The sequence below is a fragment of the Lampris incognitus genome, chromosome 5 (genome assembly GCF_029633865.1).
Source record: "Lampris incognitus isolate fLamInc1 chromosome 5, fLamInc1.hap2, whole genome shotgun sequence".
Taxonomy (NCBI): domain Eukaryota; kingdom Metazoa; phylum Chordata; class Actinopteri; order Lampriformes; family Lampridae; genus Lampris; species Lampris incognitus.
Window position 1 is genome coordinate 68,078,753 of NC_079215.1, and position 16,918 is coordinate 68,095,670.

General features: G+C 48.1%; 1 protein-coding gene across 17 annotated transcripts in view; it reads left to right on the forward strand.

The window, feature by feature from the left end:
* Window positions 1-16,918, forward strand: part of slc8a1a (solute carrier family 8 member 1a) — a 45,938-nt gene that overhangs the window by 18,300 nt on the left and 10,720 nt on the right. For 3 of the 17 annotated variants that reach the window (XM_056279860.1, XM_056279855.1, XM_056279852.1), the window contains exon 2: window positions 12,330-12,433. In XM_056279860.1, coding sequence (XP_056135835.1) covers window positions 12,330-12,433 — 104 coding nt within the window. Of the gene's footprint in view, window positions 1-11,112; window positions 11,225-12,329; window positions 12,454-12,996; window positions 13,016-13,804; window positions 13,826-14,638; window positions 14,647-14,772; window positions 14,779-15,050; window positions 15,072-15,177; window positions 15,193-16,918 lie in introns of all 17 variants that reach the window. The other 14 variants (XM_056279847.1, XM_056279849.1, XM_056279856.1 and 11 more) reach the window with 11 other exon arrangements.

Sequence of the window (16,918 nt, forward strand, 5' to 3'; positions counted from 1 at the left end):
CCAGCAGCCATTGGGCGGCAGGTGGGGCGACACCCTGGACAGGCCGCCAGGCCACCACAGGACAGACACATGGTCCTTCCCATGTGCCAATGCCACATGATAAGGAAACCAACACACAGGCAGGCAAGGACGACATGCGTTTTTGTAAACGGAAGCTGGTTCAGGATTTACAGGAACTTGCCTTTCTGTGTGCCTTTAAGGGAAGTCCAAGTCTTACGATGAATTCGTCCCCTACATGTAAGCCATTCCCTTAAGTGGGTTACATGAAGAGAACGGATTCGCCGTAAGACTACAACGACAAAATAACGTGGCTTTCTTCTTTCTCTTTCTAAATGTTGACATTTGTAATGAATATTTAGTGTTAATCTTCATTCTTTTTTATTCAGTTGTTTTCCTTTTGTTTTTTTTGTGCGAGTCTGCAAGTGCGACAAGCTGCTGTGAACCGTAGTCAAATTCCTCACATGCGTAGACACTCATAGACACACACGACCGGACCACACCTAGCAGGTCTGACGGAGGAACCGGAGCCTCCCTCTCTGCACAAAACGGATCAGAGGAATATACCGGATGTGATCCGGCTGGTGAAGAAACGATGAGGCACCACATGTCCAGCAGAGCTGAAGCCAAAGATTCATTCCAGTGAGACAACTGCGTTGTTAAACTCTCACAGCTTGGCCTTTTTCAATCAGAGGAAACCTTCTCTCTCCCGTGTTGCCCAGAGCAGGCCAGTCTCTCATGCTGCAGTGGAATAAAGCAAACATCCTCTGGAATGATGGATGTGGGATTACGTGAGAGTAACAACACATCTGCATGTCTCCTGTGTGAGGGCGTCTGGACTGCTGCCCGCTGGATTTTATTTTCTGCAGTCAGATGAGAGCGAACGCTGGCTGACACCTGGTCTGCACATAATGCAGCATCACCGCTCACAGCTAACGAAGAGTCACTGAACCTTCATCAGAATGGGTTTGTCATTCCTGAACAAATCATTGTTTGAATCCTCATATCAGCTCCCAGGTCCATCACACTAAAGTTGTGTTCCAGTAAAGTTGTCTTCCAGTAAAGTTGTCTTCCAGTAAAGTTACGTTCCAGTAAAGTTGTCTGGAAGTGTGTGGAGGTGTTTGTGGGGTGTGTGGAGGTGTGTGTGGTGTGTGGAGGTGTGTGTATGGTGTGTGGGGGTGTGTGTGTGGAGGTGATGTGTGGAGGTGTGTGTGGTGTGGAAGTGTGTGGAGGTGTTTGTGGAGTATGTAGTGTGTGGTGGTGTGTATGGTGTGTGGAGTTGTGTGTGGTGTGTGTGTGTGTGGAGGTGTGTAGAAGTGTGTGGAGGCAAGTGGAGTTGTATGGTGTGTGGGGGGATGGAGGTGTGTGGAGGTGTGTGAAGGTATGTGATGTGTGTGTGTTGTGTGGAGGTGTGTGGAGGTATTTGTGGGGTGTGGAGGTGTGAGGAGGATTGTGGGGTGGGGAGGTGTGTGCATCTTAACTTCTGGAGTGATTCTGAATTGCTGGTTCATCTAGAACAGAGTAAGTATCATCTTTCTTGCTTAACAAGTTGCTATTAGTCTTATTCCAGCTGCTTGAGTATTAGTCCCTTCCTCTATACATCTGCTACTGGTTCCTAGTGGGATCTTATTCTAGCTGTAGCTGTTTTTCACCTAGTGTGTCCTTAAACATTTCTTGTTGCCTAGCTGTTTTGACTTAGTTATCCTTTTAGCTTATAAATATATTCCTTGGTAACTTGCTGTTTGCAGTTTTAATAGTATTGTGTGAGGTTTGATAGAGTTTTACATAAGTGACCAGTTTCTGGGCAATAGGCCCATTTTCAGTGTACCTCTTTGGCCAATTGGGTGTTAAGTGGCCAGGGTGTGGCCTGCACTCCTGGCAGACAATTAGCAATCAGTGTTCTTTAAATCACTGCTGCTACTTGGAAGGGTCAGACAAACAAGCCGAGAGCAAACAAGCCTAGATTGAACGAAGGCTAGAGTGAACAAAGGCAAGCGTGACTTTTTCAAGCCAAGACTTCGTCAAGCACGGACTGCTCTTTTTAGATCCGGTCAGTCATCTGTATCTTGTGTACCTAGTATAGACTATGTGTTTCCTTCACATTCCTGTCCTTTCCTCTTCCCGGGGCTGGCATAGATGTTGGGTCACTCCTGGGCGCTGAGACCCTACCAATCTCATCTATCCCCCTCTCTCCACTCACGTTGAGCAAGTGGTGATGGGAGGGCTCTGGAATGGCCAGTCTGCGGTGCCGAAAGCTGAGTTTATCTCAGGCTACCATCCTTGCTCTCCCTCAACTTTCTTGCTCTAACTGAGACATGGATCATGCCAGAAAACACTACCACACCCACAGCTCTGTCTGATATGTACTCTTTTTCTCACACTCCCAGAGCTGGGAGGCGAGGTGGTGGTACTGGCCTGCTAATCTCCCTGAAATGGAAATACTCTCTTGTTTCCATTCCACAATTTTCTCCGCCCTCTTTTGAATTTCATGCTGTTACTGTCTCTTATCCAGTCAAACACACCATTGTGGTTGTGTACCGCCCACCAGGCCCCCTTGGTGAGTTTCTGTAGGAGCTTGACACACTTGTCTCGCACTTCCCTGTTGATGACTCTGCACTTATCCTTCTCAGTGACTTCAACATCCACACTGACAAGCTAGATCCTCTTCTCTCTTTCCTTTCCTCCTTTGACCTTCACCTCTCACCCTCTCCTCCTACCCAAAAGGCCGGCAACCAGCTGGACCTTATCTTTACTAGACACTGTCCTATTTCCAATCTCTCTGTTACTCCCCTCCAGCTCTCTGACCACTATTTCATGTTCTACTCTCTCTCCCTCGCTTCACCCCCCTCCGCCCCTTCCCCTACCCACATGGTTTCCACCCATAGACACCTCCGCTCTCTCTCCGCCACTGATCTTTCTTCCTCTGTTACCTCTATCCTCCCTACACCTGATTCTTTCTCTCTCCTACCCCCTGACACTGCTACTGATCTTCTCTCAACCCTCTCCTCTTCTCTGGACAATCTCCATCCCCTCACCTCCAGGCCTGCATGCCCAACTCCACCTGCCCCTTGGCTGACCGACTCAGTACGTATTGACAGACGGAGCCTGAGAGTGGCAGAGCGCAAGTGCAGAAAAGGCAAACTCCCAGAGGACCTTCTCAACTTCCAGTCTCTTCTTTCCACTTTCTCCTCCTCCCTTTCTGCTGCTAAAGCTGCCTTCTATCGCTCTAAAATCCTATCCTCTGCCTCCAATCCTAAGAAACTCTTTGAAACCTTCTCTACACTTCTTCAACCCCCACCTCCTCCTCCTACTTCCTCCCTTCTCCCTGATGACTTCGGTAACTTCTTTGACAAGAAGGTAAACGACATCAGATCCTCCTTTTCTCACCACCCGGTTAGTGCTGCTTGCACTATCGCATCCTCCCTCACCTCTTCAGGTCCCACCTTATCCCACCTCACTCCCCTCTCCCCCGACAAGGTTCTAAACCTCATCACATTCAGTCGCCCCACCACATGCTCCCTTGACCCGGTCCCCTGCCCTGTTCTTCAGTCTATAGCACCTGAATTCCTTCCCCATCTAACCCACCTCATCAACACCTCCCTCTTGGCAGGATGCTTTCCATCTGTCTTCAAGACTGCTAGAGTCACCCCCCTTCTCATGAAACCATCACTTAACCCCTCTGACGTCAAAAACTACAGACCGGTTTCCCTTCTACCCTTTCTATCCAAAACTTTTGAACGTGCTGTCTTTAACCAACTTTCTTTGTACCTCCACCAGAACAACCTCCTGGACCCCACCCAGTCTGGGTTCAGGGTGGATCACTCGACAGAGACGGCCCTCCTTGCAGTGACAGAATCGCTGCACTCTGCGAGAGCAAACTCTCTCTCCTCTGTCCTGATACTCCTGGACCTGTCAGCTGCGTTCGACACAGTGAACCACCAGATCCTCCTCTCTACCCTCGAGGGGCTGGGTGTCACAGGCTCTGTACTCTCAATGTTTGCAACCTACCTGACGGGTCGCTCCTACCAGGTGACATGGAGGGGATCTATGTCGGAGCCTCCGTCTGACTACAGGCATTCCACAGGGTTCGGTTCTGGGTCCTCTCCATTTCTCCCTGTACACGACATCCCTGGGTTCTGTTATTTGCTCGCATGACTTCTCTTACCATTGTTATGCTGATGACACCCAGCTGATCTTGTCCTTCCCTCCCTCTGACACACAAGTAGAGACACACATTGCTGCGTGTTGACTGACATCTTGGCATGGATGGCGACACACCACCTGAAGCTCAATCTGGACAAGACAGATCTGATGTTCCTCCCAAGGAAAGGTTGCCCACACCGAGACCTGGCCATCACCATGACAACACCGTGGTGACGCCAACTCGGACTGTGAGGAATCTGGGTGTGATCCTGGACGACCAACTGTCATTTGCTGCAAACGTTGCATCGGTTGCTCGCTCCTGCAGATTTCTCCTCTATAACATCAGGAGGATTCACCCATTCCTCACCGACGAGACGGCACAGGTGCTCATCCCGGCTCTGGTCATCTCCCGACTGGACTACGGTAACTCCCTCCTTGCTGTTGCCCCGGCGTCGTCCATCAGACCTCTGGAGCTTGTTCAGAAAGCTGCAGCTCATCTGGTGTTCAACCTCCCTAAGTTCTCCCACACAACTCCCCTTCTAGTGTCCCTACACTGGCTCCCAGTAGCTGCTCCCATCCAGTTTAAGACTCTGGTGCTGGCCTACAGGGCAGTGAAAGGAACAGCTCCTTCCTATCTCCAGGCCATGGTCAAGCCCTACACCCCCGCCCGACCACTTCACTCAGCTGCCTCGGGACGCCTGGTTGCCCCGTCGCTCAGAGGCCCCTGCTGCCGATCGACCCGGTCACGGCTCTGCTCTGTCCTGGCCCCACAGTGGTGGAATGAACTCCCCACTGATGTCAGGACAGCGGAGTCGCTGCCCATCTTTCAGTGCAGGTTGAAAACTCACCTCTTCAAGAACTACTACCCTGTTACTTGTTCTTAGCACTTATTGTATTCACTCATTTAAAAACAAAATCTCTTTCTTGCACTTTTACTTTAGCACTGGTTTTGCTCCTAGATGCTTGTTTAGACGCACTTATGACCTCTGATGACTAGTAGTTCTCCTGATCTCCTACGTTAAATGATGCTCTTATTGTAAGTCACTTTGGATAAAAGCGTCAGCTAAATGACTGCAGTGTGTGTGGGGGGGGTGGAGGTATTTGTGGTGTGTAGAGGTGTGTGGTGTGTGGGGGTTGGAGGTGTGTGGAGGCGAGTAGAGGGGTGTGGAGGTGTGTGGGAGGTGGAGGTGTGTGTGTGGAGGTGTGGCTCTGCACACACACAACGTGACAACATGTCCATCCGGTCTCAGCTGCTGTCTTCAGCACACTCCCCAAGTTCACTGCCCGCTGATGGGACTCTGAACCTGTGAAATCCGAGTGTGTGTGGCTGTGCGGTGGTGTTGCTCCCATGATGCATTGCTTCAGCTGGTAAACATCAGACAGGAGAGACTGCTCATTCTCCTTATTAGGACACTGTTTCTGTCCATGGGGCGTAAAACACTCCTCCGTCTCCCATGGTGGGGGGGGGGGAGGCTGCTGGAGGCTGGCCAGGCTGTTGTTGCTTCATACTGTTATAGTCCTACACAACCTCTGCTTTCCATCCACACACACACACCTGAAGACATGACACATGGTCTCTATCTCACACACACACACATAAATATATAAAATACACACATACAGTCTCTCACACACACACACCATGTCTCACACACACACACACACACAATCTAACACACATACACACAATCAGTCATACAGACACACACACACACATATATACAGTGCATCCGGGAAGTATTCCCACCCCTTCGCTTTCCCCACATGTTGTTATGTTACCGCCTTATTCCAAAATGGATTAAATTCCTCTTTTTTCTCATCAATCTACACACAATACCCCATAATGACAAAGAGAAAAAGGTTTTGTAGAAATTTTTGCAAATTTATTAAAAATAAAAAACTGAAATATTCCATGTACATAAGTATTCACACCCTTTGCTACGACACTCAAAATTGAGCTCAGGTTCATCCTGTTTCCACTGATCATCCTTGAGATGTTTCTACATCTTGATTGGAGTCCACCTGTAGTAAATTCAATTGATTGGACATGATTTGGAAAGGCCCACACCTGTCTATATAAGGTCCCACTGTTGACAGTGCATGTCAGAGCAGAAACCAAGCCATGAAGTCAAAGGAATTGTCTGTGGACCTCCGAGACAGGATTGTATCGAGGCACAGATCTGGGGAAGGGTACAAAAACATTTCTACAGCTTTGAAGGTCCCGAAGAGCATAGTGGTCTCCATCATTCGTAAATGGAAGAAGTTTGGATCCACCAGGACTCTTCCTAGAGCTGGCCGCTCAGCCAAACTGGGCAATCGGGGGAGAAGGGCCTTGGCCAGGGAGGTGACCAAGAACCCAATGGTCTCTCTGATAGAGCTCCAGCGGTCCTCTGTGGAGATGGGAGAACCTTCCAGAAGGACAACCATCTCTGCAGCACTCCACCAATCAGGCCTTTATGATAGAGTGGCCAGACGGAAGCCTCTGCTCAGTAAAAGGCACATGACAGCCCGCTTGGAGTTTGCCAGAAAGCACCTAAAGGACTCTCAGACCATGAGAAACCAGATTCTCTGGTCTGATGAAACCAAGATTGAACTCTTTGGCCTGAATGCCAAACGTCACGTCTGGAGGAAACCAGGCACCTCCCATCACCTTGCTAATACCATCCCTACAGTGAAGCATGGTGGTGGCAGCATCATGCTGTGGGGATGTTCTTCAGCGGCAGGAACTGGGAGACTAGTCAGGATCGAGGGAAAGATGAATGGAGCAAAGTACAGAGAGATCCTTGATGAAAACCTGCTCCAGAGCGCTCAGGGCCTCAGACTGGGGCGAAGGTTTACCTTTCAACACGACAACGACCCTAAGCACACAGCCAAGACAACGAAGGAGTGGCTTCGGGACAAGTCTGTGAATGTCCTTGAGTGGCCCAGACTTGAACCCCATTGAACATCTCTGGAAAGACCTAGCTGTGCAGCGACGCCCCCCATCTAACCTTACAGAGCTGGAGAGGATCTGCAGAGAAGAATGGGAGAAATACCCCAAATATAGGTGTGCCAAGCTTGTAGCTTCATACCCAAGAAGACTTGAGGCTGTAATCGCTGCCAAGGGTGCCTCAACCAAGTACTGAGTAAAGGGTGTGAATACTTATGTACATGCAATATTTCAGTTTTTTATTTTTAATAAATTTACAAAAAAATTCTACAAAACCTTTTTCACTTTGTCATTATGGGGTATTGTGTGTAGATTGATGAGGGGAAAAAGGAATTTAATCCATTTTGGAATAAGGCTGTAACATAACAACATGTGGGGGAAGTGAAGGGGTGTGAATACTTTCCGGATGCACTGTATGTATTACACACACACACACACACACACACACACACACACACACACACACACACACACACACACACTGAGCCTATGAGTGCAGTTTGTTTGGCCATTAGTTTAGCATTAGCTCCGTGTCTTTATGGTGAGGAGGGTGTGTGTGTGTGTGTGTGTGTGTGTGTGTGTGTGTGTGTGTGTGTGTGTGTGTGTGTGTGTGTGTGTCAGGACTTGCTGCTGTCATGTTGTGTGGAGTTGTCCGTTAGTTCATCTCTGACTTGTTTCATTTGAACTTGGAATTGATTTTTGAGCATTTATAAATTAAAGCTGCATTAGGGGATTTTCTGAGCGCTCCGTGGCAGAGGGCAGGTTTCCACAACACACACCCACAACTAGAGGTGCAGCACAACATCATGGCACATTGTGCGTCTTGGGAGAGAGATCCTCCTCTCTTGCTCTCCGCGGGGGTTCTTCCTAGTTTTCCTCCCTGTTAAAGGGTTGTCGGGAGTTGTTCCGTATCCGATGAGAGGGTCTAAGGACGGGGTGTTGTGTTGCTGTAAAGCCCCCTGGGGCAGATTTGTCATATCGGGCTGTACAAATAAAACGGACTTGACTTGACTTATATGGACTGGCTGTGGGCTGAGTGTATTGAATGGTAGTCCACTAGGTGGCCCTGTGGTATTGAGACTAGCTAGGTGGGAGGTAGACGCAGAAACAACTTTTTCTTCTTCTTCTGAAGAAAAAGTTCAGTTGTGTTGCAGTGCTGTGAAGACCAGCACAAGATTGTAACTGTGGAGTTAAAAGTTATCAGAGAAGCTGTGCTCCAGACTGGTTTGTGGGTTCGGACATGATTGCAGTCAGACAGACCCACACCTTCAAATGTGATGGAGCATAAGGCATATCTGTGGCTACTACTACTACTTTGGGCTGCTCCCGCTAGGGGGCGCCACAGCGGATCATCCGTTTCCATCTCTTCCTGTCCTCTGCATCTTCCTCTTTGTCTCCAAACCGTCCAACCTGAGCGGTCCCTCTAATATACTCGTTCCTAATGCTGTCCTTCTTCATCACTCCCAGTGAAAAGCTTATCATCTTCATCTCTGCCACCTCCACCTCCTCCTCCGGTCTCTTCATCAGTGCCACTGTCTCCAGACCACACAACATGGAGCTTAAGGCCTACTATGTAGGACTGTTCAATTATTATAACAAGCTCCTGCGTAGTCTGTCAACTGTCCCTACTCCAGTGCACAAACTGCTGCGAAAAGACACAACGTGGCAGAGGGAGACCCTGAGAGACCCTGAGAGACCCTGAGAGACCCTGAGAAGGGTGGTGTTCTCCTGTGAGCATCACCGTAGGGAATAGGTGCAGTGCTGTGACATCACACGCCAGAGGGAGACCCTGAGAGACCCTGAGAAGGGTGTTGTTCTCCTGTGAGCATCACCGTAGGGAGTAGGTGTAGTGCTGTGACATCACATGCCAGAGGGAGACCCTGAGAGACCCTGAGAAGGGTGTTGTTCTCTTGTGAGCATCACCGTAGGGAGTAGGTGCAGTGCTGTGACATCACACCCAGCGCAGCACAGACAGATGCCTCACATCTTGATAAAGAAGGCCTGGCGGTGGTGTTTGGAATCAAACGCTTTTACAAGTACGTTCATCACCAAGTTCACCACAGTGACGGATCACAAGCCCGTGTTGTCACTTTTCGGTGAGATGCAAGCAGTACCACAAATGGCATCTCCCAGGATCCAAAGGTGGACTAACCTCCAAAGGTGGACTAACCTCCAAAGGTGGACTAACCTTGAGAGCCTATGAACACACGATAGTGTACAAAGAAGAAAAGTACCACAGCAGCGTGGACCCCCTGAGCCGCCTGCCTTTATCACAGAACCTGACCTAGAGAGGCTGGAAGAGAGGCGTGTCATACTGGAGAACTCTGACGTCACACTAGTGACTGCTGATCAGGTGGAAGTATGGACGGATAAGGACACAATACTCTTGCGGGGGCGGGAAATGGTACACAGAGGCTGGTCATCAGACATAAAAGGGGGTGAATTTGAGCCCTATACCGTGAGGAAAAATGAACCCGGCATCCAGAACGGGTGTGTGTTGTGGGGGGTGGGAGTAATTGTACCGAAGCCAGACCAGGAAAAGGTCTTGAGACAGCTTCATCAACGCCACCCTAGAGTGTCCAGAATGAAAGCTTTGCCCAAGAGCTAGTCTGTGTGGTGGCCAAAGCTGGACAGCGAGGTGGAGGATCCTGTCACGGCCTGTAAAAAATGTCAAGAGCACCGAAATGTTCCTTTAGATATCTATAAAACCCCGCCTTTCAGGCGGCGAGCCCCACTAAGGTGTCTGCGTTGTGTTAGGTTAAGTGGACCAGGGCCGGGAAGACAGACGGTGAACAGGACTCCAAGTGGCGGTTGAAGCAGAACAGATTGCTCTCATCTATTGGCTTACGGACACGGAGAAAAACTCATCTACGGCGGCTGCGGAGGACCAACGATGCTCAAGGCTAGGCAGCGTATGACGGAAACATACACCAAAAACCACGAGCGCCATCTGCTGGCAAACATATAACTCGCTCCTTTACATCTGCCCCCTCTTTGTTTGATGGCGTCTCAGACATGAGAAATTAAAAGTCCACAACCCCCCTGACTATAGGTCATTACGTCATAACCATAAGAATAGTACTGGGGGGGGGGCAGCAAATGTGTGACTGAAGGCTCGTCACTGTGTGAACGAGTGAATGTGAATGACAGAGTGGGTGCTTGTCCCGCTCTGCCGCTGGAGCTCAGCCCTCCTTTGCTTCGCCACCATGTCTTCCCGCCCCATCAGTCTTCTGCTGAGCTGATTCATGGTCCGTGGCTCTCATTTGATAGGTGGGTGCCTATCCCTAGGGAGGTTTCTCCAGACATGCACTGATTCTGATGGTGGGACACCACTCGACTGAGGGGAGTCGTTTCCCCTCTGTACCTCGCTGATGAACTCCCTAGCTTCCCCCTCCCCCGGTTCTCCTTCACTATCCTGCTCCCTCGTTTCCTCCAGCTGTTCCATGACACGATCCCCCCCCCTCCATTCCCTCTTTCCAAGTTTTCTCCCATCTGACTCACTGCCCGATGCCCTGGCCTCCTTATCAGACCCCCCCCCCTTCTGTCTGTCTGCTGGGACTCCTTTGGAAGAACATCTACCAGTTGGGTTGGTGCAGTGGAGAGAAAAAACAGAAACAGAAAGTTTGGGCGAACCAGTTTAGCGTGGAGCAAGGTCACATCACATGACAGTAGCAGACGATCAGACTATCACAGGAAGTTACCGAGATTTATTTGTGTCCACAGGAGTGAGGCAGAAAGTTGGAGGCCCAAGCCTTCTTTGGTGTTTGGAGTGCAGGGATCTGATCAGTCACAACACTGACTAGTAAACACCGCTTCATTGGTAGTGACTCCAAAACAAGACCAACACAAACCAAACTGCTCAGTCTGAGTGGCATGTCTCTGAGAAGACATGGGGCTCAAACAGTGTGTGTGGACATGAAACATCAAGAATAATTCACAGCATCTTATTATGTGACACTTTTCTCGTTTTCCCACCTCGGCCACGCCTGCAGCTTCCGCACGCTTCCGCCTCTGCAACTCTGTCTCTGTTCTTTGTTTTTCAGCAAAACTATTCAGATCAATGTAATCGATGATGAAGAATATGAGAAAAACAAGAACTTCTTCCTCGAGATGGGGGAGCCACGCCTGCTGGAGATGAGTCACAGGAAAGGTGGGGTTCCTCCCTCACAGCCCCTCTCCCCTCCTAAGCCCCACCTCCGCGCTGGGTCTTCACAACACTACTGACCTCTGCTCAAACGCTTTCTCGTTTTCACCATCTTTTGGTTGTTTCCGGTCAGCAGCAATCTGGAGCTTTAGACAACAAAGAGATTCAATATTAGAATGTTCCAGATGAACTCAGATTTGAGCTGGCGGTGTGACATCACATCCTGTTCTTCAGGAATCTGTTTTACAGTTAGTTGGCAGCATTACTTGAGCATAACATTTTAGATTAATGTGGGCTTCCAGGTAGGGTAGCGGTCTATTCCGTGGCCTACCCACACGGGGATCGCCGGTTCGAACCCCCGTGTTACCTCCAACTTGGTCGGGCGTCCCTACAGACACAATTGGCCGTGTCTGCTGGTGGGAAGCTGGATGTGGGTATGTGTCCTGGTTGCTGCACTAGCGCCTCCTCTGGTCGATGGGGGGAGGGGGAACTGGGGGGTACAGCCTGATCCTCCCACGCGCTACGTCCCCCTGGTGAAACTCCTCACTGTCAGGTGAAAAGAAGCGGCTGGTGACTCCACATGTATGGGAGGAGGCATGTGGTAGTCTGCAGCCCTCCCCGGATCAGCAGAGGGGGTGGAGCAGAGACCAGGACGGCTCGGAAGAGTGGGGTAACTGGCCGGGTACAAAAAGAGGGAAATGAATGACTTAATTAATTAATTAATTAAAAGCTTTTTAATTCTAGATTAATGACGCTGATTCACAACTTAACGACAAGCTGTGAATCACTTAATATCTGACAGTTTAACTTTCGTGCTCATCCCTGTGGGCCTGACGGGGTTTGTTAGCGTGCGGAGGACTCATTGTCTGTGTTGCCATGGTGACTCAGACGCCGCAATGACAGAATTCTGTCAGACTCTGTCCATCACATCATGTGTGTGTGTTTTAACATGTCTGTCAACTCACATGACCCCTGACCTCTCTCTCAAATCCCCCCTAACCTCCCTCGCCCCTCATTTCTTGTTCTTGTTTCCTTGTGTTGTTGTTTTGTTGCGTCATCGTGTTGCTATGTCGTTGTGTTGTCGTTGTGTGTTGTCGTGTGCCATTGCCCCTGCAGGAAGACCATAGCAGTTAGAATAATCGACCATGAGGAGTACGATAAACAGGCCAACTTCTACATTCAGCTGCAGGAGCCACAATGGAACAGGAGGAGACGGACAGGTGTGGGCGTCGCTCTCAGAGTAGACCACGACCTTGACCTCTGACGACCTTTCACCTCCTCTCTTTCCTTGGCCTTGTGCTCTTTCCCTCCCTTCCGTTTTTTCTTTCTGGTGTTGTTAGGCAGATGTTTTCCCCTGCTAGGGGGTGGCCCCCTCCCACTCCCACTCCCACTCCCACCCACAGCATCTCGAGAGGAAAGGGGGACGACGTGAAACCAGTGTCAGGAAAACAGCCTTTACCAAGCAGGGAGGTGCAGGGGCTGAACTTCTTCTGGGGTTTTAGAAGATCCCATCGTGCTCTCTGAGCCAAAGCAAACCACGAATTAAATCTCCCCCACGTGGTCAACACAAACTAGAATCCAGGACTGGGGGTCTGGTTCTGATCCGAGATCGCTTAAGTCAACTCTGTTTGCCCAATTGGTAAAGGAGAAGTGTGCCCTCCTCTAATCCCTGAAGCTTTCTGGTCACCAAAGAACTGCCTGAAGGGACAGTTGCACTGACCTCAGATCAGGGCTGAGTCCGTGTAGGTAGCTACAAAGAACACTGGGGGCTCTTATTGTGAAGAGCAGACTTCTGATTGGGCGTTGCTAGCAGGGGAAATATTTGAAACTTCATTGCGATAAGGAGGTCATAGGAAGGCATTAGCTGAAAACAAATTTCCAGTGGGTCTCCATGACAACGAAAAAGAGACAGTTACCTTTTGTGTCTTCGGTGTAACCCATTTTAACATGCTAACATGCTGAACTGACAAAAGCTCGGGTTTGTTTGTCACCGAACACGTCCCACCTCCCATCTGGGCATTCCAAGAGGGCCGCCTCCCTTTCTCCACCTCCTCATATCATCTGTTTCCTTTTCCGACGTTTCTCTTTGTCATCTGTCTTCCCTCATCTGCCTTACCTGATCTGTCTTCCCTCATCTGCCTTACCTGATCTGTCTTCCCTCATCTGTCTTACCTGATCTGTCTTCCCTCATCTGTCTTACCTGATCTGTCTTCCCTCATCTGTCTTACCTCATCTGTCTTACCTTATCTGTCTTCCCTCATCTGTCTTACCTGATCTTACTTACCTTATCTGTCTTCCCTCATCTGTCTTACCTGATCTGTCTTCCCTCATCTGTCTTACCTGATCTGTCTTCCCTCATCTGTCTTACCTTATCTGTCTTCCCTCATCTGTCTTACCTTATCTGTCTTCCCTCATCTGTCTTACCTTATCTGTCTTCCCTCATCTGTCTTACCTTATCTGTCTTCCCTCATCTGTCTTACCTTATCTGTCTTCCCTCATCTGTCTTCCCTCATCTGTCTTCCCTCATCTGTCTTACCTTATCTGTCTTCCCTCATCTGTCTTACCTGATCTCCTCTGTTTTCCTCCACCAGCCGTTTTGCTGCAGGAAGCCGGTAAGCCCACATTTCTTCTCCCTTTATCTTCCTCCATCTCGCTCGCTGTCACTTTATGATATCATCAAAATTCCTGTGTTGTCTCTGTCCTACTGACTGCAAGTTAACTCCAATACAGCAGTCCCAGCTAGCTAGCTAGCTAGCTAACTAGCTAGCTAGCTAGCTGGGACTGCTGTGTTGGTCTTCAACAATCTTACATGGTTAAAAGGAAAACTACATCTCGTACTTGACTCTACTAATGAAACCTGAGGCTAAACCAGCTAGCTAGCTAACCGCTTCAGCCTCAGGTTTCATCCGGTTTAGCCTCAGGTTTGATCCGGTTTTGCCTCAGGTTTGATCCGGTTTTGCCTCAGGTTTGATCCGGTTTTGCCTCGGGTTTCATCCGGTCTAGCCTCAGGTTTGATCCGGTTTTGCCTCAGGTTTGATCCGGTTTTGCCTCAGGTTTGATCCGGTCTAGCCTCAGGTTTCATCCAGTCTAGCCTCAGGTTTCATCCGGTTTAGCCTCAGGTTTGATCCGGTCTAGCCTCAGGTTTCATCCGGTTTTGCCTCAGGTTTCATCCGGTTTTGCCTCAGGTTTCATCCGGTTTAGCCTCAGGTTTCATCCGGTTTTGCCTCAGGTTTCATCTGGTTTTGCCTCAGGTTTCATCCGGTCTAGCCTCAGGTTTCATCCGGTTTTGCCTCAGGTTTCATCCGGTTTTGCCTCAGGTTTCATCCGGTTTAGCCTCAGGTTTCATCCGGTTTTGCCTCAGGTTTGATCCGGGTGTGCCTCAGGTTTGATCCGGTTTTGCCTCAGGTTTCATCAGTAGAGACAAGTACCAGATGTAGTTTTCCTTTTAACCATGTAAGATTGTTGAAGACCATTACAGGACTTTTCAACCACAAGAAAAACGACTGTGACCCACCCAGCAACAACATGTTTTAGTTTGCTGAAAGAAGCAGAATCATAGAATCAAGTTCACTTTCAAGTTTATTAACAGCTAAATCAGTCGACACACAAATGGGACCTTCAACATGACGACACAAGGAGATAATGTTGAAAACTGTAAAGGCAGAAATAAACTGAGAATATCTAACAATACCAATAACGAAGAATCAGGGTACCAAGATGTGTTGATAAAGCTAACTACCACATTTGCATATAAAGTAAAGAATTAGGGATGGTAGGTATTGTTCTGTTCATCAAGATCATGCTTTGATTTATTTTTTCATGTTTTCAATTTTTTAGGTGGATTCATCAAAACAGGTATGACCCTGAACAGTTCCATTATAGAAGATCATACCTTCATGAAGTAATTGGCTGATAATTATTGGTGGATTCCAATTAATTACTTGTTTTTATTGATTCCTAATAGACAAAAAGTTGTATGGTAAGACACTATTTAGTGATGTGACTCGTTGGTTTAAATCTGATGATTTAAAGCAAGTCCTGGTCAAGTAACAGAGATGCAGCCCTCTCCATTGAACTAACACTGAAAGTCTTGTTTACATGCACACTAAACCTCACCACAAACCCGTAACGTGTCATTCAGACTGCAGGAGCAGTCGCGTGAACACCTGCTTCTGGCTCTCTGTATGAAGTTCAGCTAAAAACCAGAATAACCATCTCCGGCTTGGTCGGGCGTCCCTACAGACACAATTGGCCGTATCTGTGGGTGGGAAGCCGGATGTGGGTATGTGTCCTAGTCGATGCACTAGCGCCTCCTCTGGTTGGTCAGGGTGCCTGTTCAGGGGGGAGGGGGAACTGGGGAGAATAGCATGATCCTCCCACGCGCTACATCCCCATGGTGAAACTCCTCACTGTCAGGTGAAAAGAAGCAGCTGGTGACCTCTACTGTACATAACACACATTCTACTGTACATGACACACATTCTACTGTACATAACACATTCTCCTACTGTACATAACACACATTCTACTGTACATGACACATTCTTCTACTGTACATGACACACATTCCACTGTACATAACACACATTCTACTGTACATGACACATTCCTCTACTGTACATAACACACATTCTACTGTACATAACACATTCTTCTACTGTACATGACACATTCCTCTACTGTACATAACACACATTCTACTGTACATGACACATTCTTCTACTGTACATGACACACATTCCACTGTACATAACACACATTCTACTGTACATGACACATTCCTCTACTGTACATAACACACATTCTACTGTACATGACACATTCCTCTACTGTACATAACACACATTCTACTGTACATAACACACATTCTACTGTACATAACACATTCTCCTACTGTACATAACACACATTCTACTGTACATGACACATTCCTCTACTGTACATAACACACATTCTACTGTACATAACACATTCTTCTACTGTACATGACACATTCCTCTACTGTACATAACACACATTCTACTGTACATGACACATTCTTCTACTGTACATGACACACATTCCACTGTACATAACACACATTCTACTGTACATGACACATTCCTCTGCTGTACATAACACACATTCTACTGTACATGACACATTCCTCTACTGTACATAACACACATTCTACTGTACATAACACATTCTTCTACTGTACATGACACATTCCTCTACTGTACATGACACATTCTTCTACTGTACATAACACACATTCCACTGTTCATAACACACATTCTACTGTACATAACACATTCTTCTACTGTACATAACACACGTTCTACTGTACATAACACACATTCTACTGTACATAACACACGTTCTACTGTACATAACACACATTTCACTGTACATAACACACGTTCTACTGTGCATGACACATTCTTCTACTGTATATAACACACGTTCTACTGTACATATTACACATTCCACTGTACATTACACACGTTCTACTGTACATAACACACATTCTACTGTACATAACACACCCTCTACTGTACATAACACACATTCCACTGTACATTACACACGTTCTACTGTACATAACACACGTTCTACTGTACATAACACACATTTCACTGTACATAACACACGTTCTACTGTACATGACACATTCTTCTACTGTATATAACACACGTTCTACTGTACATAACACACATTCCACT